Raw genomic sequence first — 19,988 nt, forward strand, 5'->3', positions numbered from 1 at the left:
CGACACAAGACGCTTGAAGCATTCAGCTCGAAACGAGCTGTGGTCCTAGCCTTGCTTACCAGTCTGCACATGGATGGGTCTTGACTCCGTTCAGTTGATAATCGAGCTAGCCTGCAGCTCGGAATTTTTGATGCATCACATTCTAACATTCCTGCCCGAGGGATATTTGAATTACATGCATGTGCCTTTGCCAATGATCTTCGTCAATTTGTCACTACATATAAGTGCACATGTGGTGCAGATGTGATATTACCCCCTTTGATTGAAGGCAGGGAGACTCTTTGCTAAGAATGAGCAGCTCACGAGTGTGTCTGCACATGAAAATGGAAACCCTCTTGATATCATTCATACTGAGCCAGATCAGCATGTGCCCCTACATTGTGTAGCGGAAGTAAGGGACCATTTCCCTCATCCCTCCCCCCGAGGTTGAATGAAAGATCAATTCTAATGAACAACGCATCCCAAGTTCTGGCCCGAAACATACCGAAGTGTTCAATCGACACCCCGATCAGATGAAACCATCTTGACTAAGTCAAGCAAGGCACGGTATCATAGCAACCATTCCGAAAAGTCAAAGGCCGACTCATAGCTAGCAGTATTTGCAGCCGCATCCTTGAGGACGTCCCAGTTGTCACCGCCAATACCGACCTCATAATCCCAGTCTGAATGAGGATCCTCGTTGGGAAGAATCTGCCAGTAGAACCAATACCAGCTGCACTGATACTATCAGCCCAAGACTTGATATGGCTATCCTGAGTCCCCGAAGAAAGCGGATCGGAGGCGCTGCAACGGTTGTTCTCGGTTTCGAAATAGCAAGCACCCCATTCCTCCATGATAAGCTTCTGGCCACTTTCCTGTGCCTTGGAGACGCATGGTGTCAATGCATCGGTAGCAAAGTCACCAGTCCCGTAGGCGTGGATGGCTAGAACATCTAAGGCCTTGCAAGAAAAGTAGGCATCCAGCAGCGAAGTAGCTAGATAGGCACCTCCGCCGGTCGTTACAAGAATGCCAGTACTTCCGTTCAGATTGTCTTTGATTGCTTCGGCCATTGTGCACTGCCAACTTGCCAAAGCATTGGGATTTTCCTAATTTCCTTCGTTAGCCTTCAGAGGTATTGTTATGAAATTCGGACACTCACATTATCGTGCATTGCCTCATTCTGAGCCTCGAAAGCAAAGATATACTCAGAGCTCTCAGCCCATGTCTTCCCATTATGAGGATTCACATGAGCCATAATATGAGCAATCCGGTTTTTGAAGTACTGAATTGCTTCGCTGTTGGTATAGAAGTCGCCAGTTCCATACCACTTTCCGTAGAAGTCGGCATTGGAGGATAGTGCATTATAACTGTGCATCGAGACCAGCAACTTGATTCCATGTTGATGGGCATTGTACATCACATCGTCCAGTCGATTGAGGACGGTGTCATCCCAAGTGCCCCGCGAGTCGGACTCCAGACCAGAAAAGGTATTGATCTTGGTACCTTTCTGTTCGCTAGACTGACCTGAGAGATGATGAGGAAAACGTCACTGAACGAACTCTGATCATATGGCTGGGGAGAATTATATACCATCAAGCCAAACACGGAGTACTTTAACGCCCGCGCTTTCTAGGCCATTGAAAAGTGTATCTTGTTGCTCTGATGTCAAGCCAGCGGCGTAGTAGAGGTTTGATCCAGCGAAGGATTGAGCTCCAAGCACAGAAGGGACGATTGCCAGTGAGGCAAAGAAAGTTTGAAAGACCTTCATTGCAGCTGATTCTCTAGTTGTGGGAGTTCAAGTTGATGGAGGACTCAAAGCCCATTTATATCTGACTTAATAATTTGATATAGCCGATTTTATGATCACTTTCATCCCTCGATCGACATCTGAGAGTTTTGCTCATCCGGGAAAATCCCAAGTCCCAGGAACTTTCATATCCACTTTCTCCTAGGTTTCGAGACCAAAGGATTGGGTTGGCGCTCTGTTTTCCCTTTGAAGTAGTTGGTACTTCGGCGAGCCCGAAGAGGGGAAGGCAAATGATTGAACAGTCAGTGTCAAAAAGAGGGTCTTCCTCGGGATCTGGCTTCTATCATTTGCAAGCTTGGACCTGGATCGACAGAAATGGGGGCCCCTTTGGTGTTACATACAAACCAACTTCAGTTTCAGGGACTATCCTAATCAAGAAACTGGTCTATTTGCAGCAGAATATGTTTAGCCATCTCAGTAAGCACTAATATACATGACCACCTCCAACTTTGAACGACTGATAATCGATATTGCATGGGGGCATTAATATTACATGGGGGGCTTCTACAAAGTATACCGGATTTACGGATATCTGAGATCCGTAACATCAGCCTTTCCTCTATTCACCACCCCTGAGCTCCTGTACTTCAGGTGAAAGGCCACTCTGGGAGGCAAGACAACCTCGGTGTGTATGTCCTGATATGTCCAGGACCTGTGAAAGATTCGACTATTTTTCAAGGACAAACAACCCTAGCAAGCGATCGTGCTGAAAATATATGTCACGGAGCATCTTCCGTCTTAAAGAATCGAGCTCCTGCATTTTTGCGTATACAGAGAGCATTATAGTCATTGTGAAGATGAGGATTCCCCTGTCTTTGCGACAAAGTAGGAGGTGATTAGAAGATGTGAATTGTTAGATATGGAAGAATCATAGGAGACTGTATCATTGGCGCCACTCATTGACCACAAAGAACTTGATGGCCCTGGAAAACATGCCCTACTTGATGCACTCATATTGTAGGGTGTTTTGAAGCAAAGACATTATACGAAGCGCAATAAATGGAAAGATGCAACTCGCTAGCATCATCCACCTTCGTTGATTCTTTACGCTCCTGGAGTAGATGCGAATGGCGATAAAGGATGACTACAAAGATTGCCTGCTTAGGCAAGCACCCTGACAGAGATATCGAGTCATTAAATTTGAATGGTTCGTAAAGCCAGAGAGATGAAATTGGTGACATCTTTGTCGAAAGTCTTCCTTTGACATGTTGCGAAGTATCGCGTGGGCGCTCGAATGGTACTGAACCATTTGGGAATAGAGATGAGTAACTAACGCCATGCATATCCTCTCGTAGCCTAGCCCTGAGCCTCATATGTGACGTTCTGAGAAGGTAAGTGGCAGCGAGTTCTCCCGCGATTGTTAAAGATCCTACGAGAAGTGAAGTGCAAAGCCAGACCACAATTCCAGCAGCCAGCATGGCATATCTCGCAATGATGCAGCGATTTCAGGCGCACGGTGGGGATTATCCCCTCGCAGGACTGGCAAATCGTTAGGTATATACGAAATAGATCTACTGCTGACTGTCAATGCGTCCACTCCCTCAAATCCTCAGTTCTGGCAATCAAGGAGCCGGTAGAGCAAGAGGAGCTTGACTATGATTTTGCTTTCCCACCAGCTCGTCACGCAACTGTGGGAAAACAGCCCGCTCAAAGAATTGAAGTTGCTTTTGTCGAGTTGAAGAAAGCCGGAGCGACGGATCTGAATTCTGTTCACTCTGAATTTTGTCCACTTCACACCCTGAAATTATACACATCGTGTCGGTTTCGATAACCCTGCTCTTCAGTAACAGTGATCCTCATGTCAAGCTAGGTCCCAAGGAATTACAGGGACGCCCGTACTACTTCACAATCTCTTGCTGGACACATCAAGTCGTACAATGAGAAGAAGGTAAATCTTCAAACAACAATTCCTTTTACTAATTCAGTTGAAAGAGCCTAGGTTCTGATCGCAAGTGGTTGATCCATACGGCATGGAGGTCTATCAATGCTGTCAAGATGCCCCTAGCACTTCTCAGCCGGTATCCCAGTCCCAGAACCAAATTTATCCAGCTCGCGGAATTGCACCTGAATCATCGTCCCTGAGGTAGGAGATTCTAGTTTTGTCTCAGACGTACCGTATTCGCTATGAGCTTTTTTTCGTACGGCTGCCTGATCGAGATAAGCCTATTTGCGCTCTTTGTTCATTCAGACGTAGGCAATGATGGGCGGTGCAACATATTCTGCTCGTAGCTTTTCCTCAATCCGGGCCTCTATAGCTCCAAAGATTGTGTCACCAAATATCGATGTTTTATTGTATGATTGAGACTGTTTTCGAATTCATAGTTTATGGGAGTATTCACATACACAGGAATTATATACCATTTGTTCTGGGTTGCCAGTAAGAAATGAGACAGATTTTCAGGCTCCTCAAGTGATGTCCAGGAGGATGTTTCGCTCACACAAACAAAATAAAGAATTTGTATAGTAACATCAAATTGTCGGAATTGAAAGCCTATTGTAGTTGCGTGTGAAGAGGCATAAATTGGTGGGTAAAGCTAGCGGGGTCGCCCAGACCAGAGTTGCGTAGTCGTAACGACACAGAAGTCCAGTCTCACCTGATGTTCAAATAAGTCATTTGTTGTCGACTTTCAATCTTCCACAAATGAAAAAAGATGGTCTATGAAGGACTTTATTGAGGTAGTCAAATTCATGTCAAGAAGGATTTCAAGCGATTGTCTAGGCCTATCAGAAAACACACACACACACACACACACACATACACACACACACATGAATCTGATAAAAGCAGCATTTGAAGTTAGCCAAAGAGCATCTATGAGCGCCTAGAAAGGTGAATTCAGTAAGCTCAAATCTATTGAAATACACCATGTTAGATTCAACCATGTTTGGTGCTCTTGCCCTACGCCCCAGCTGAGATAGAGTGCAGAAGACCGACAGGCTCTGCTTAGTTTCACCTGAATTGGATGATGATGAGTGTCTAGCCAGATCAGCGTACCTGTGCGAGCCTGTCAATGTCCTTGGACATCGGGTTCACTCAGGTTTTGGTGGGGGGGGGGGGCGCTAGTACAGAGTATGAATTCGAGTATCGTATTGCTCCATAGCACATTCTTTACAGCAACAAGCTTTGCTAGCTATCCTTTGGTATGCTAGAAAGCCCTATTGCGCAAGATAACAGTATTTCGAACACCGGACAAGCAACATGACTAAGAGATTAAGCACGACTACATCATCATCGTTCCGACCAGCTAAGACCACCGACTCTCGCCGAAGGCTCAGCCCTAGCTCGGGCTGAGACACCAGGAAAGAACCGGGCTGACATTGCTTGGAGTGGATCAGATTATCCCCGGATTTTACGCAAAGCAAAGTCCAGGCCACGATAGAGCCAAAAATTAAAGCGAAATTAGACCTCTATGCTTAGTGTCTCATGCATGACGGGCAAATTCGGACAATGCAGGGGGAAATCGGGATGAAAACGAAAAGGAAGTCTGAAGGGCAACTAGTTATGTAAATGCTGAAAGGGATGCGCTATTATGCTTAATCCATTGATTACGCAGCTTTCTACGCGCATAAACGGTCGGTAGAATTGGAGTCGGGAACGGTTCCCTGTTTGGAATTCTTCTCCTCAGCGGTTAATTTTCTCCTCACCGAGAAATGGGGGTGGCTTTATGGGCCCGATGGAGCTCCCCTCACGTCTCCAATTATCACAATTTTTTATTCTTATTTTTTTTTTTTTATATTTTCTTGGTTTTGGTGCTCTTTCGACTAGCCTTTGTCGCCGCTCAGATTACAAAGATATGGGCCCGGTGAGTTCGTCATCAGTGATCTTGGTCGGAGTCAATTGTAAGAACGCACAGTCAAATGTATCTAATGCGATCATAGCAAGTGATATAGCGTATGAAGAATTAATCTATAAACTTATAGCAGTAAAGTCATAATATGATGTCAAGGAAGGTACAGGATACCTATGCTGTCATAGAAGATGGTATTCGGAAAGTAAGTACCGGGGACTTGCATGGCGTTCGGGAGCCGGCGACACACCGATTCGCCCAAAACAGCTTTCCCTGAGGCGCCTCCACGGGACTCCCTTATCACAGATTTTTATGATCGGCCCAGCTTCTCCCTTCTTCCCATCACGCCACCTTCCATCTGGTCTTTTCTCCATCATGGCTGGCAATACGCTAGCAATGCGTTCGATGATGCAGTGGTCTTCGGTGTCACGCCGTACTGTCTCCACGGCGTCCCAGGCTCTCCGCTCGAAGCCTTTCCAGCTTAGTCCCAGCATCTCGCGCGTCGCTCGCCGTGGCTACGCTGATGCCGCTCCCACTCCTTCGCCTGCCCCCAAGCCCACCAAGCGATTCCGGTTCCTACGCTGGTCCTGGCGGTTGACCTGGCTCTCCGCTCTCGGTCTGACCGGTGCCTTGGCCTATAGCATATACTCTCTGCGTCACCCTGTCGAGCAGCTCGAAGCCGACCCATCCAAGAAGACCCTTGTTATTCTCGGTATGGTGCCATTGCAATAGTTACCTTCATAGTGGGCATTGCTAACACGGTCCGCGACTATAGGAACCGGCTGGGGCGCTGTCTCCCTGCTGAAGAAGCTCGATACCGAGAACTACAATGTCGTCGTCGTCTCCCCCCGTAACTACTTCCTGTTCACTCCCCTGCTGCCGTCATGTACTACCGGTTTGATCGAGCACCGCTCGATCATGGAGCCTATTCGTAACATTCTGCGCCAGAAGAAGGCCACCGTCAAGTTCTACGAAGCCGAAGCCACCAAGATCGACTACGAGAAGCGTGTTGTCTACATTAGCGATGACTCTGAGATCAAGGGTGATGTTGCCCACACTGAGGTTTCTTTCGATATGCTCGTCATCGGCGTTGGCGCCGAGAGCGCTACTTTTGGTGAGCGCTCCCCCCCAAAGCGCGACAGTGAGGTCGACTTGGGACAAAACTGACGTATTCCAGGTATTCCTGGTGTTCGCGAGAACTCGTGCTTCCTGAAGGAGGTTAACGACGCCCAGAACATTCGTAAGCGCCTTATGGACTGTGTCGAAACCGCTATGTTCAAGGATCAGACCGAAGATGAGGTTAAGCGCCTGCTTCACATGGTTGTGGTTGGTGGTGGCCCCACTGGTGTCGAATTTGCCGGTGAAATCCAGGATTTCTTCAATGAGGATCTCAAGAAGTGGATTCCTGAGATTAAGGACAACTTCCACGTTACCCTGGTCGAGGCTCTGCCCAACGTTCTGCCCATGTTCTCCAAGCAACTGATTGACTACACCGAATCAACCTTCAAGGAGGAGGAGATCACCATTCGTACCAAGACCATGGTCAAGAACGTCACCGAGAAGTACATCCAGGCCGAGGTTACTAACCCCGACGGAACCAAGTCTCTGGAAACTATCCCCTACGGTCTGCTCGTCTGGGCCACCGGTAACGCTGTGCGTCCCGTTGTGCGTGACCTGATGAGCCAGATTCCCGCTCAGAAGGACTCCCGACGTGGTCTTGCCGTCAACGAGTATCTGGTTGTCAACGGCACCGAGAACATCTGGGCCGTCGGCGACTGCGCTATCACCAACTACGCCCCTACCGCTCAGGTTGCTGGCCAGGAGGGTGCCTTCCTGGCTCGCTTGTTCAACACCATGGCTAAGACCGACGCCATCGAGAAAAAGCTCCAGACCCTCTCTGAGCAGCAGGCTCAGGCTAAGTCCAACGACGAGCGCAACGCTATCCTCGAGGAGATCCGTGAGCGTCAGAAGCAGCTCCGGAGAACCAAGCAGATTGGTCCCTTCCAGTACTCTCACCAGGGTTCCCTTGCCTACATTGGTAAGGAGCGTGCCGTCGCCGATATCAGCTGGCTGAGCGGCAACATCGCCAGTGGTGGTACCCTGACCTACCTTTTCTGGCGCAGTGCCTACCTGAGCATGTGCTTCAGCTGTAAGTTCATTCTACATACCTTGGAGCCTCTTTTATAAACTGAAACTGACCTTGACTAGCTCGCAACCGTGTTCTGGTCGCCGTTGACTGGATCAAGGCCCGCCTCTTCGGCCGTGACGTCTCTCGGGAGTAAAACAATTTTGGTCAATGTCCCAAGTGACTGTACTGTACAGCCGTTAATGTTTCCTTTTATCATTTTCTACAACAGACAAATGTGTCATTGGACACTTGTAACGTCACGCTACCTTCTTCATACCTGCCATTGGACTTTTTCTTTGCTCTCTCGTGATAAACATGTTCATTATTCATTCTCGATGACCCGCCGTTATCAGTGACAGCGGTTTCATTCATCTCCTTATCACATCATCTACACTTTAGGCTGTGACACCTGGCAGACCTCTCGTGTTGGAAATTGGAGAGGAAAACCATCAGTTCGCTTCTTTTTTGTTACTTTCAGCTTTTGCTTGGACTTTACGCTAGGGGACAGATAGACTGGGTTTAGGATCGTTGTCTAGAGCGTTTTTTTTCAATAAATCTCGTTCAATCGCATTATGTCTCTTCTACGTAACCCGTTCAAAACTCGGCTCAATAAGCGCTCTAGTCAGGTAATGCTTTTTTGTTCAGATCAGGCTGAATTTGCGTCTATGTACAAAGGATTGGGTCGTTTGAGACACAGACATCCCAACGAGAGGAGCAGACCAAAACAAGGATGGAGAATTGGAGACAGGGGGGTGGTAAGGTATCACAATTACAAGCCAGGTATAGGCAGAGGTATCGAACGAATAATAACAGGGGGGAGAGGCAAGCATAATCAACCAACAAATGGAAGATTTCAGCTTAGAAAATGGACCAGCGGCCACGAGTCTCCTTGGCAGCCTGCTGACGATCGGTCTTTCGCTGCGAAGTGCGGCCGTCTAGCTGTCGGATGCCTTCGATCTTCTGCAGGGCCAGCTCCAGTAATTCCTTCTTGCGGATAATGTCGAGGTGACGGCGAACGCGAGGGTCTTCGCGTGCGAAGCGCTCAACCTCCTCATCGGAGAGGTGTCGGCCAAGTCTCGAATCCAACTCGCGTGGGAAGTTGTAGTAAAATTCGGAAAGGAGTTCGACATTCAGGAACAGCACGGCCGTTGAGGTGAGCTTGTCTGCTACTACGTCAAGGAAGACCTCTGGGCAGTAGTATTTGTTCTTCTTGGTGGCGCACTGCTTGGAGCGGACGGCCATGAGTCGTAATTTGATGATATCGGCTCGGTCGCGGAGGAAAACTCCCTGTCGGCCTGTGAAAAAAAAAATAAAGGTGAGTCTGGGAGTCGAGAGTACAGAACCGACGCATCAAAACATACCTTGTTCCAAAAGAGCAGCGCTGAATCCACCCGCGCCACTAGAGCTGTTGCCCTCGATCAAAATATCGCCTTTCCTGACTTTGTCGATGAAAGCCATCACGTCCTTGAGCTTACGTTTCCCAATTGTGTCCTCAACATGCTTGATGGCTGACTCGCATGCCCGGAGTTCCTCCTTCAATACCTTGCCCACATTGTCCCTGCCCTTTGACCATTCTGAGTCCTCTACCTCGATTTCAAACTTGTATGGCTTGATGCAATTTTCCACCTGATCACTAGTGCTGAAGAACCGGTCATTGAGAATACCGGTACAAGCATCAATGATTTGCTTGTGTGCTCCAGGGTGAGCGGCGAATGTAGATTCCGCCAGGAGGGACTCCACATGATTTTGTAGAGCGTTCGCAACCACGTTGGTAGCGAGTCGGCCAATGCCGAGTTTGGTTAGCATGGAGGAGGAAGCATCAAGTTTTCGATGCCAGTAAAGGGACTCTGGATCAGCCTTAGGCAAATCTTTAAGGGGGTCCATCTCCAACATCGGTGGGTCCAAGTCCTCGACAGGTTTATTCCAATAGCGCTGAGCCAGAATATCCATGACTCGCTGGTCCAGCTCAGCCTTGAGCATCTCTCGGACCTGAGGTCGACCGAAGCTCTCAGCAAATGCCTTAAATGAATGCTTGAAGCTGTCCAAACTTTCGGCCAGGTATGATTCAGCGCTGAGAGGACGATCATTATACTGCACCTTGAACTCGTAAGTCGCCTCCTCCAGCTCCTGGCTGATGGCCTCCTTGGTTCCGGCCAGACTAGAAGCCATGGTCTGTTCGAGAATGTGCATGAGTTTCTTACGCAAAGTTGATACGCCGACAGAGGTTTCCGAGTGAGGGCCGAATTCGTTGGGGTGGGCGGAGAAGTACGCATTCTCATTCTTCAGGATGGCGCTGGTGATATTTCCAGAGCCTCGAGAGAAGAGAGCCGTTGTTTGGGGAGCCCGGCTTACAACACCCACATAACCCAATCGAAGAGGGTACTTCTTGTCGCACAGAATGTCGTGTCCCCGCTCAGGGTCGACCAGATCCATCTTCGTGATCACACCGATAGTGCGCTCTCCTCGGGGATCCACACGACGGCTGGCTCTGAGTGCTGTCGAGTTTGCCAAATCGACATCGGCTGCTGAGATAGCCAAAATGACATTCGGGGGCTGAATATATTTGTCGCAAAGATCAGAGATCTTCTGCTTCAGCTCCGGAGGCTGATCATGGCCGGCCACTTGAATATAGCCTGGCAGGTCGATCATGGAAAGATCGGGAACGTTGGGAGAGTAGATCGTCAATTGAATGGGGTCATTCGAAACACAATCTGTGTCCGGGACAGCCAGGTTCAGGTCGGTCAGGGTGCGTTGTATCGAGGAGAAGTCCGTGATTTTGCCGAGACCTAGAGCTGGGAATTCACCGTATTCTGCATGGGCGTTTGGAGTGTTGACCAGGGTCAGCTCAATCGGTCGTCGAGTGACCATGTTGGAGCCCTTGGGCAAAAACTCGTGTCCAACGATGGCTTCAAGGACTGAACTTTTGCCCGAAGACTGGGAACCAATAACGACGATAGACGGAAGGTTCAACGAGCCAGACTGGCCGACAGTCTGAAGAATGTTTCGAATCTCGATCATCTTGCGAGTGAGAACCATCATTTGGTCGTCTTCGGCAACTTCTCTGTTGTCCCGTGAGTCGTCTTCGTCCGACTGCTCGTAGCCAAAAGCTGTACTAGTTGCAGCCGCAGCACCGGCTACTGCAGCTCTTCCCTCCTTGGGTTCCTTTCCACCGCCGCCATTCTTTCGAGACTTGGAATCCTCATCGAGTCGGAGGATTTTCTGTAGCCATTCAGGAAGCTCAACATCCCCCGTTGTGTTCTCCCATCCGCGTTGTGTTTGGTCCGCCACGTCCTGAATACTTTGGAATATACCCGATGCAGTATTCCCCGCAGTCTCTCCGAATTGTCTGAACACGTCTATGGCGTAATTCCCGGCCTCTGTAGGTTTTCATTAGCAGCTGCAGCTTGAGGCCAAGCTCGGTATGACGTACGATTTGCTTGATATTGAATGTAAGCCAGGCCGGCGACGGTTGCACCCCCGAACATGGCGGGAATGCGGGCAAGTTTCAGGGCCAGTCGTGGCAGCATTCGTCCGAAGGAAAATTCCCGCACAGCAGGTACGTTGTGGATGCCATTTGAACCTATCGGCCATGCGCGTCCCCTCAGAGCGGCGCCACCATCGGCACGGAGTAGGCCTCCTGTTCTGAAGCCAGCATTATGAAAATGGCGCGCCCGGCTAGTTCGCACTAGCGGGGCAAGTCGATGGGAGAGAATCCTCCCACTCATGGCTGTTGCGATAACTCATTCAAGATAATTTGTCGAGTTGAAAGATCGCGGGTGACATCAATGTGACTACGCGAGTGGCCGCTTCGTCTTCCGTATCTTGTCATGTGATCAAAATGACGTGCTGTGCAAGGGAAGTGAGGAAGTGTCTTGGGAAGGAATTGCTGGTCCTGAACGATATTCTGATTCTTTTTTTAATTCCGTCGTGTGCTTTTGACCCTCGTTTCAGACTCAGAGACACAGAGTTGTAGTCGGCTCGAAGTGGTCTAGTTGCGAGCTCCGAATAGTCGGTGACTCCTTCATCTGCCAATACCCAACGGCCAAGTCGACTCGAGTCACCGCTGGAAGAGAACAAGTGAAGAGCTCGTGAACCACGTTGCAGCCTGCAATATCGATATTTGGAGTACAATTATCCTGAAGCCATTCAAAGCCAGTCCTCAATCGAGTCCGATTGAATTGAATCAAGACCAAGCATGTGTCGATTCTTGGTGAGCTGCTCTGCGACATTGGTCTGGTATCCTACTTGTCTAAATCTGGCCCCAACAGATATACAAGGGTCGCAACGAGATCCGTCTCAGCAAGCTGGTCACAGAACCCAGTCACTCTATCCTGACCCAGTCCTATGACTCGCGATTAAGATTAGTATGTCCCTAAACCTCAACACACCGCTTTCTGGGGGCCGGCCATGTATAGATAGGCGCTAACATCGACATACAGGATAATCGGCGCCCTGTCAATGGAGATGGCTTTGGGGTGGGCTTCTATACCGACCCTAAGCTTGGACCAGAGCCCTGCATCTTCACATCAACCCTGCCTGCCTGGAACTGCGAGAATCTGGAGCGTCTGGCTTCGAAGACTTGCTCTGACCTTATCTTTGCCCATGTCCGTGCCACCACCGAGGGTGCTCTTGCGGAGAATAACTGCCACCCTTTTCAGCACCAGACTCTGATGTGGATGCACAATGGCAGCGTCGGCGGCTGGAATCATATCAAGCGGGCATTGGGTAGCTCTCTCGCCGACAAATGGTATCTTGGTGTCAAGGGTGGCACAGATAGCGAGTGGTCCTTTGCACTGTTCCTCGATTTGCTGGAGAAAGAAGGTGTAGACCCGAGCTCAGATCCGGGCCCGGAAGGGTTTGGACAAGCGCTGTTACGTCGAGTCATGATGAAGACCATTGCCAGGATCAATGAATTTATTCGAGAGATCCCTAACAAGCACAATCTCACCGATCTTGAGACCCGAAGCCTGCTTAATTTTGCTGTTACGGATGGCCACACTGTGGTCTGCACTCGGTATGTCAGCAGCAAAACCGACGAGCCTGCGAGCCTGTACTTCTCGTCTGGCACCAAATGGAAGGAGGGAAAGACCAAGGGTCATTTCAAGATGGAACGCCATGATAAGGGTGCTGATATCGTGCTTGTGGCTAGTGAGCCCATCACCTTTGAACGACGTTAGCCATCTCCCCCCTTTTTGTCTTAGAACAAGTGCTGACTCAATTTACAGACAATTGGGTATCTGTTCCGACAAACTCAGTTGTGACGATTCACAAACAGACAGTTTTGCTTCACCCGATTCTGGATGAATTCTACAGCGAAGATCTCAACCACGACCGCTCGACTTGTTTCGCTGTATCCAAGGGCCTTGTCAGTACGGCGCCTGGTACTACTGTACCACCACCGAATCAAGATACATGTGCCACTTCTTCATTCCACGCAACAAGTCAGAGTGACGTCACGGCTCCGGATGGACCTCGCATTCTCCAGCATACAGCGGCGGTATAACCGCCATTAGGGCAAGTTTTCTTTCATCTAATTTGTTTTGTTCTTTCAGGCTTCCGTGGGCGAGATGTTGAGACCGGTAAGATGAATGATACCTAGCCTGCAATTGGAGTCATTGGGATTTGGTTGGACGTTATTGTCAGGAGCATTTTGGTTTCATTGAGGGTATTAGCATTGAGACTAGCCGCCTCTACACAAGCAGTCACATGAGATCGGCTCGGAGGAAGAGAATCGATTAAATTATAGAAGAGACCGCTTTTTATGACTCTCCAGAATGATTGAAGTTTCCATCAAGAATGCATGCTACTCTTCGAATATCCGAAGGCGCAGAGTAGCGTAGATACGCCCGGGTACCCAGACGGATCGACCGACTCATTTTCCGTTCTAGTAACTTCATCGCAAGCCACGCTCTCAGCTACAAGGATCGTGATTGCTTACCATTTCGCTTCAACGCTGGATTGTACGAAGAAATTGCGATTGGGGGCCAAAAAGGCCGGGCTTGGCGCCTTTTTCTCACCAGCAAATATGGGCCCCTATCTTCTCCGTTGCTGCTCTGACAGCATAGGTGATCTTCGAACCTGCAAGTAATGTCACAGCAAACAACTTTTTTGAGGTTCGCAAGTCAGTGACTGCCATTTAGCCTAGATAATCAATGCACGTTAGCTCTAACGAGAACACAGGTCCTAATGAACGCCGCACGATTAGCCGAGAAGATGTCGGTTTTTACAACGCTCTTGTCATAGCAGCAGTCTACGAGATTGCAGACGAAAATGTAGATGTCGTTTCAACTCAGTCTTTCATATCTCCTGTGAAGCACTGCATCCAAGAGCACCCATTCCTGAGTGTGGTCGTCAAGAACAAACATACGGAGACACCAGCTTTCGAAGGAGTCTCAACCATGAATCTGGAAGACCACATTTCGATAGTCCACGACGAGACCAGTGATGAGACAGCTGCTTTTCAAAAGATTCTTCCACCTATTCTTGACAGGCCATGGCCCGCCGATGTTCCTCCATGGCGAATTGTTGTCCTTCCTCTTGCTTCGCATGACTTCAAAGTGAAGCGTTGCTTTATAGTCTTTTCTTTCTCTCACACCCTCGGCGACGGCATGGTGGGAATGACATTCCATCGTACCTTCTTGAACGTATGGCAGAAGAACACCATTGCAGATCTGAAAGAATCCTTCTTGGTGACACCACCAAAGCAAGTGCTCACGGCACCCTTTGACACGCCCGAAAGACTGCCCATCTCTTGGAAATTCCTCCTGGCACCTCTACTAGCTGTGTATTTTCCAAGATTCTTAAACAACCTTCTCGGCCTCCGCCCGGCTGTCAGCACAGTTGACGACGGTACATGGATAGGCGCGCCCATATTCGTTAACCCCAAGACAACCACCAGACTAAGAATCCTCGAGATTGAGGCCCAGCTAGTCAAGAATGCACTACAAGCAGCGAGATCTCACGATGCCAAGCTCACCGCGACGATGCACCTGCTCATCACCCGGGCTTTGAGCCAGGCTTTGACTGACCCAAAGATAAACAATTTCGTCTCAGGGACGGCGGTCGATATGCGCTCATCTGTGGGAATCCCAGCCTACACGTGGGGTCTTTTCGTGAACGGTCACTATGAAGTCCATCCACGCATACATGAGATCGGTCCCGGCTTCTCAGATGCAATGTGGGCTTCTGCAAGCTCCATTACGAAGAGATTAGCTGAATGCCATGTGAGACTACATGATCAAGCTATCGGTCTTTTGAGATATGTTCCCAGCATCCGAAAGTGGATTCAAAAGAAAATTGGACATGAAAGAGATTGCTCGTTTGAATTCAGCAATCTACTTGCTTTTGATGGTGGTGGGAATCCAGATTGCAGTATTAGCAAAATGGTGTTTTCGAGGCCCGCTAATCCGATTAGCGCGCCTATGGACTTTAACATCATTAGTGTCAAGGGTGGTAGTTTGGTTTGTACGATTAGTTGGCAGGCTGGGGCTTGGGGTGTGCCTATTGATGAGGAGAGCATGCTGGTTGATGGGATATGTTCATCACTTCGACGGGGTTTCGAGGCTTTCTGACGGTGCGTACGAGTTATGGAGTCCGTGGGCCACTGCGAATTTTCTTGCAGACATATGGGCTAGCAATAGAGCAATTACTATCTCCTTTCGTTCTAATATTTAATTGTCCACCGGCGGGTTTGGCATCTCATGACCAGAACATCAATCAATGGCCCCCCAAAGGTAATCAGTCTCATGGAAATTGCCAGTTGAAAGATATTATATCATAATGTACATTGAAAGAGCAACGAGACTCAACTATCATCACCCGATATATTAGCATGTTTGAAGTATTTCATCCCGACCCAAGCAACAACAACCCAAACCCACGCCATAACAGCCGTGAGAATGATCAGCGCCGGATAATAACCCACAATAGGAAGTGTAGGATCATCCTCAAGTTCCGGTGGCGCATATGGCGTCTCACCGACATCCCAGGCCCAGCTCCAAACCTCGAAGCAGCTGCCGATACCGACGACGAAGACCAGCCAGGTGACCATTAAGATGATCCATCCCCACCATTCGGTCTCGGAATAGTCCCATGTTATCTCTACATTATTTTTCATTTCGACGTGGTGTGAAGCGAGTGGGGATGATTTGTGGTGGACGGATCTGTAGGCTGCATCAGATGTCATGGGGTAGTAGGAGTCCGAGCCGGAGGAGGGGGTCGAGATATGTAGGGCTGTGGTGGATGCATTGATCGCGGAATTGGTGCCAGGTGTGGTGTTGATGCGTGAGAAGGAGACGGGTTCTTCGTCGTCGGTGCCTGTCTCTTCGCTGAGGAGGTTTTGTTGCGTGAGGCCTTGTCGCCGGCGCGTAAGCGACGGGCGGAAGATCTTTTGCGCTGTACTTGCGCGGAACCAGCTGGGTTGTGTCTGAGTTGGGATATCTTCGGCCTCGTCTGTGAAGCTGCCAGGGGCCGTGAAGTCGTCTGAGAATGATGTTTGGTCTTTTGGAGAGCGTGGCGCGTCATCTTGGAATTGAGGGACGGCGTCGGGTTGATTTGCTCGCTGATCGTTTCTCACGGGATTCAAGCCGAGTGCCTAGAAGCGCAGTTTTCCGTAACGAGCCACGTCGCCGTCGTGTTCGGCGCTGCTGTTGTATAACTGCCGACATTGCCCTGCCACTGACTGGGGCATTGCTGGGGGCCTGTAGTCGGTTGGACCCGATGTCCTCGCTGTCCCCGTCCTGCTCCATGGCCTCGGATTGTGTAGCTTGGCTCAGGCGGAGGAAGGAGAGTCGCGAAAGTAAAGAGCCGGAGAGGCTTCGTTTGTGGCCGCTGCTTGCGCTACCGGATCGCGTGCGATTGGATGGTCTGTCGACTGCGAAGTCCGCATACTTACTTTGGCCATCGTCCATTGGCGCGGGTGGAGAGCAAGAGCTGGGACATCAGCTCGGCAATCAGTTTCCCAGCATGGGAATTTCGGCCCGGATGACACTTCGTTGTACTCGGGTTTGCCTGTGCTCACATTGTGGAGATGGAGTGCTGGTTCGGGGGATCAACAGGAGGTGGCGTTGGCGCCTGACAGTTCAGGCGCTAACAGTAAATACGACATCAATATAAGAAGAATAATCAATACAGACTATAAGAAGGAACCTATTTCATCGGATTTGCACGGTATTAAAACTAATCGAAGCATTCTCTTATATATACTGCGAGGGAGCTAATTACCGACAAACAAGATGGCACCGTGCACAAAAGCAAATACAGGTAGGACAAGAGGCGAATTGACTGCAGTCTAGGTAAACCCACGGCAAACAAAAGGCAATTGGTATATCGGCCCAAACGCCAGCAGGCAGAAGAAAGATCAAACCCGGATGGATTGTCACGCTGAAGGAAATTCATCACGGCATGTACGGATACTTTGGGGAAGGAAAAAAGGTCTCAATCAAGACCAAAGAAACAATTTGTCAACCGAGAGATCCAGGGCAAAAGGTCCCATGAAAGCATATGTTAGTGGAGGAAAATTAGTAATATCAAACAAAACAGCAGGTATGAGCCTGAGAAGAAAGGGAAAGAGAGAGAACGAAGCAGAATTGATACAGCACAACACATGTACTGGAATGCAATAATAGCTAGCAGAAAGAATTGACAAGGAACTAGGACAGAGAGAGAGTAGGGAGATCGCTTTTATTTTGGAGCACAAGAATCAGAAGTCACGGTTTTCTGTAGAAACCAGAAGTTGGACTCTTCGAAAGGAGCAGAAAAGAAAGAATCGAGCCAACAAAATGGACTTGGGGTATTCGGTGCACAACACACAAATTCCATTTCAGAACAAAGCAGTTTGATCGCTTAGAAAATCCACTTGCAAGGCAATTTCAAAGAAAATACGAGATAGAAAAAAAAGGGGAAGGGTACAAAGGGCACCCACGGAAGAACTTTGTCAGCGAAGGAAGAGGGAGTCGACAAGGACCAATAATTAAGAGTCAACGGTGCAGCCAGCTCTTAAAGACAGCCCAGAAAGGACTATGCCTGGTAGCCTCCGTTGAAGTTGGTGTTGGACTGGTCCCAGTTCCCGGTGGGGGACATAGGCTGGCCACGACCATAACCACCGGTATTACCCTGGGGGAAGCCTTGACCGGGCATGCCAGGCCCGCCAAAGTTGTTTGCTTGTTGATCCCAGCCTCGGCCAGCAGGAGCAGGACCTGTCCAGTCAGAAACGGAACTTCAGAATTGAAGCTCAGAATACTCACCTTGGTTCATGGGGGCTGCCGGGCCACCATACTGAGGGAAGAAACCGGGGCTGTTGCTAAAAGCAGCAGCGTTGCCCTGAGGGGAGAAATTGTCGAATTGTCCGGTCGGCGGACGATCCTTGCCCCACTGTTACTGTTAGTGAATTACCTTTCTAAGAGGTAAATTGAGAAAAATTGACTTACGCTACACTTGAGTGGGCGACCGTTGACATTGTACGCGTTCAACTGACAGATTGCCATGGCAGCATTCTCATGCGAATCCATCTTGACGAACGCGAACCCACGGTCGGCCTGAAGGCGAGTCTCGAGAACGTAGCCAAAGTTCTGGAACAAAGGCACCAAGTCGTTCTGAGAAGTGTACGGGGTCAGATTGCCGACGTAGCAGGTGGTCTGCCACTGAGGGGTCTGCTGGACGACCATATCGTAACTCTGCATGCCCTGAGTGGGGAAGTGGTGGTGTCCAAAAGGAGTGGTGGGGGGTCATGCCCATAGCAGCCATGGCTTGCTGCTGAGAGATCGAGGGTTGACCCTTCTGGTTGGCCCAGTTGCAGCGGATGGCGCGAGATCCAAGCCACTCGCCGTCCATAGCGTTGAGAGCCTTGTCAGCATCGGCGCGATCCCGGAAAGCAACAAAGCCATATCCACGCGAGCGTCCAGTCTTCATATCCCACATCACACGAGCCTCGGAGACCGAGCCAAAGGCGGAGAAGGCTTGAGTCAGGATCTCGTCGTTCACTTCGTTGCTCAGATCGCCAACAAAGATGTGGAAGTGGTTCGAGGTATCTTCCTTGTTTGTGCTGTTGGACTGGTATGCCCAGTTGACGCGAATTTCCTGTATAAATGTTGTCAGATGAGAATGGCGCCCACGGGTCAGATGCATGAGCGAAACTAACCGACTGGTGAATACGACGACCGTTCAGAGTTTGCATGGCGCGCTCTGCGGCACCAGGGTCATCAAACTCGACGAAGCCGTAGTTGTAGCCTTTGCTGTTGAACTGCTGGGAAAATCAGTCCTGACACGTAAACAGAATCGGAGAAAAGATCACTTCTTCGAGCTTATCTGAGAAAGGGGGTAGCTGGTCCCCCTGCCCACTGAAACTCACATTCTTGTCTGGGATAATCTTCACGCTAACCACGTGGCCGGTGGTTTCGAAGATCTGCTTGAGGATGTCCTCTGTGACACGGGGGTCCAGACCACCGACGTAGAGGGCTCTCTTGTTGGGCTCAGGCGCAGCACGACGAACATAGCCACCAGCGCTAGTGGGAGACATCATACCACCAGACATGGGAGAGGTGATCGCAGTGGGGATAGGGTTCGTGTTCTGGGGGATGATCACGGGCGGCCGCGGGGGAGGAGGCATGTGGGACGAATTGGCCTGACCATTGCCCTGAATACCATCGTACTGCTGATTCTGAGCACCAGCAGCCGACTGGGGAGCCGAGGGCAGAGAGGAGGGGGTCGAAGCCGGAGCGTTTTCAGCCATCGTGTATAGGCCTAGGAAACGGAAATGCGGTAGGGAGTAACGAGTGTTGTGAAGTTCACAACGGGTATATATGCCTTTGAACCGGCGTTGGAGGGACGAAAGCGATCAAAGGAAGCTGGACAATGCAAAAGGCGCGTGGTGAGAGCGACGAAGTATGCGTAAAGTATAAGGGGGGGGGCGCGGGGAGGCCGCAAAGTCCAACAGGTCCTGCTAGCTTGATCCAAACAAAGACAGCAGAGGTATCACGAGGAAGTGGAGACACTTCCAAGGTAAGCTCTTTTTGAAGAAATGACCAAGAATAGATGGAAAAGATCGATATGGAAAAAGGACGATCTGAGGAGGAAAAGTTGAGGAGAAGCGCCGAAGATCAACAAAAGGCCTATGAAAACAACGCAGGTCCCGATGCCAGCGGAGCCGCTTACAGCAGGCAAAAGCAGGAAGAGGAAAAGGAAAAAGAAAATGGAGAAACAAGTAGAGTGACAGGTTAAGGGAGAGAAGAAGAGAGAGGAAGAGAGAGAGTTAGCCGCTAGGGGTGGGGGGGAGCCACCATGCCCCGTT

At 49.7% G+C, this 19,988-nt stretch overlaps 7 protein-coding genes across 7 annotated transcripts; 3 read left to right on the plus strand and 4 right to left on the minus strand.

Annotated features, from left to right (window-relative positions):
- Window positions 1-549: 549 nt before the first annotated feature.
- On the minus strand, window positions 550-1,747 carry N7477_002700 (glycoside hydrolase family 5 protein; the record flags this gene model as incomplete). Its single annotated transcript, XM_056964363.1, has 4 exons — window positions 550-712; window positions 739-1,085; window positions 1,139-1,503; window positions 1,570-1,747. The coding sequence occupies 4 exons, from the start codon at window positions 1,745-1,747 to the stop codon at window positions 550-552; spliced, it is 1,053 nt and encodes a 350-aa protein (XP_056824316.1).
- A 4,202-nt stretch (window positions 1,748-5,949) lies between these two features.
- Window positions 5,950-7,856, plus strand: N7477_002701 (uncharacterized protein; the record flags this gene model as incomplete). Its single annotated transcript, XM_056964364.1, has 4 exons — window positions 5,950-6,286; window positions 6,350-6,688; window positions 6,752-7,723; window positions 7,783-7,856. 4 exons carry the CDS (start codon window positions 5,950-5,952, stop codon window positions 7,854-7,856), a joined length of 1,722 nt encoding a protein of 573 aa, XP_056824317.1.
- A 704-nt stretch (window positions 7,857-8,560) lies between these two features.
- On the minus strand, window positions 8,561-11,427 carry N7477_002702 (dynamin-related GTPase MGM1; the record flags this gene model as incomplete). Its single annotated transcript, XM_056964365.1, has 3 exons — window positions 8,561-8,997; window positions 9,064-11,079; window positions 11,133-11,427. The coding sequence occupies 3 exons, from the start codon at window positions 11,425-11,427 to the stop codon at window positions 8,561-8,563; spliced, it is 2,748 nt and encodes a 915-aa protein (XP_056824318.1).
- A 470-nt stretch (window positions 11,428-11,897) lies between these two features.
- Window positions 11,898-13,205, plus strand: N7477_002703 (glutamine amidotransferase subunit DUG3; the record flags this gene model as incomplete). The annotated part of the gene is made up of 4 exons (XM_056964366.1): window positions 11,898-11,912; window positions 11,971-12,066; window positions 12,142-12,874; window positions 12,928-13,205. The coding sequence occupies 4 exons, from the start codon at window positions 11,898-11,900 to the stop codon at window positions 13,203-13,205; spliced, it is 1,122 nt and encodes a 373-aa protein (XP_056824319.1).
- A 649-nt stretch (window positions 13,206-13,854) lies between these two features.
- N7477_002704 (uncharacterized protein) lies at window positions 13,855-15,273 on the plus strand (the record flags this gene model as incomplete). The annotated part of the gene is made up of 1 exon (XM_056964367.1): window positions 13,855-15,273. The coding sequence occupies one exon, from the start codon at window positions 13,855-13,857 to the stop codon at window positions 15,271-15,273; it is 1,419 nt and encodes a 472-aa protein (XP_056824320.1).
- Window positions 15,274-15,506: 233 nt separating this feature from the next.
- N7477_002705 (PIG-Y family protein) lies at window positions 15,507-16,611 on the minus strand (the record flags this gene model as incomplete). The annotated part of the gene is made up of 2 exons (XM_056964368.1): window positions 15,507-16,295; window positions 16,384-16,611. 2 exons carry the CDS (start codon window positions 16,609-16,611, stop codon window positions 15,507-15,509), a joined length of 1,017 nt encoding a protein of 338 aa, XP_056824321.1.
- A 1,108-nt stretch (window positions 16,612-17,719) lies between these two features.
- N7477_002706 (uncharacterized protein) lies at window positions 17,720-19,430 on the minus strand (the record flags this gene model as incomplete). The annotated part of the gene is given in 6 exon segments (XM_056964369.1): window positions 17,720-17,898; window positions 17,947-18,073; window positions 18,130-18,294; window positions 18,308-18,778; window positions 18,840-18,944; window positions 19,050-19,430. The coding sequence occupies 6 exon segments, from the start codon at window positions 19,428-19,430 to the stop codon at window positions 17,720-17,722; spliced, it is 1,428 nt and encodes a 475-aa protein (XP_056824322.1).
- Window positions 19,431-19,988: the final 558 nt, after the last annotated feature.

The sequence above is a fragment of the Penicillium maclennaniae genome (assembly GCF_028827695.1).
Source record: "Penicillium maclennaniae strain IBT 15551 chromosome Unknown utg000003l:1.0-5670915.0:1.0-5674809.0, whole genome shotgun sequence".
Taxonomy (NCBI): domain Eukaryota; kingdom Fungi; phylum Ascomycota; class Eurotiomycetes; order Eurotiales; family Aspergillaceae; genus Penicillium; species Penicillium maclennaniae.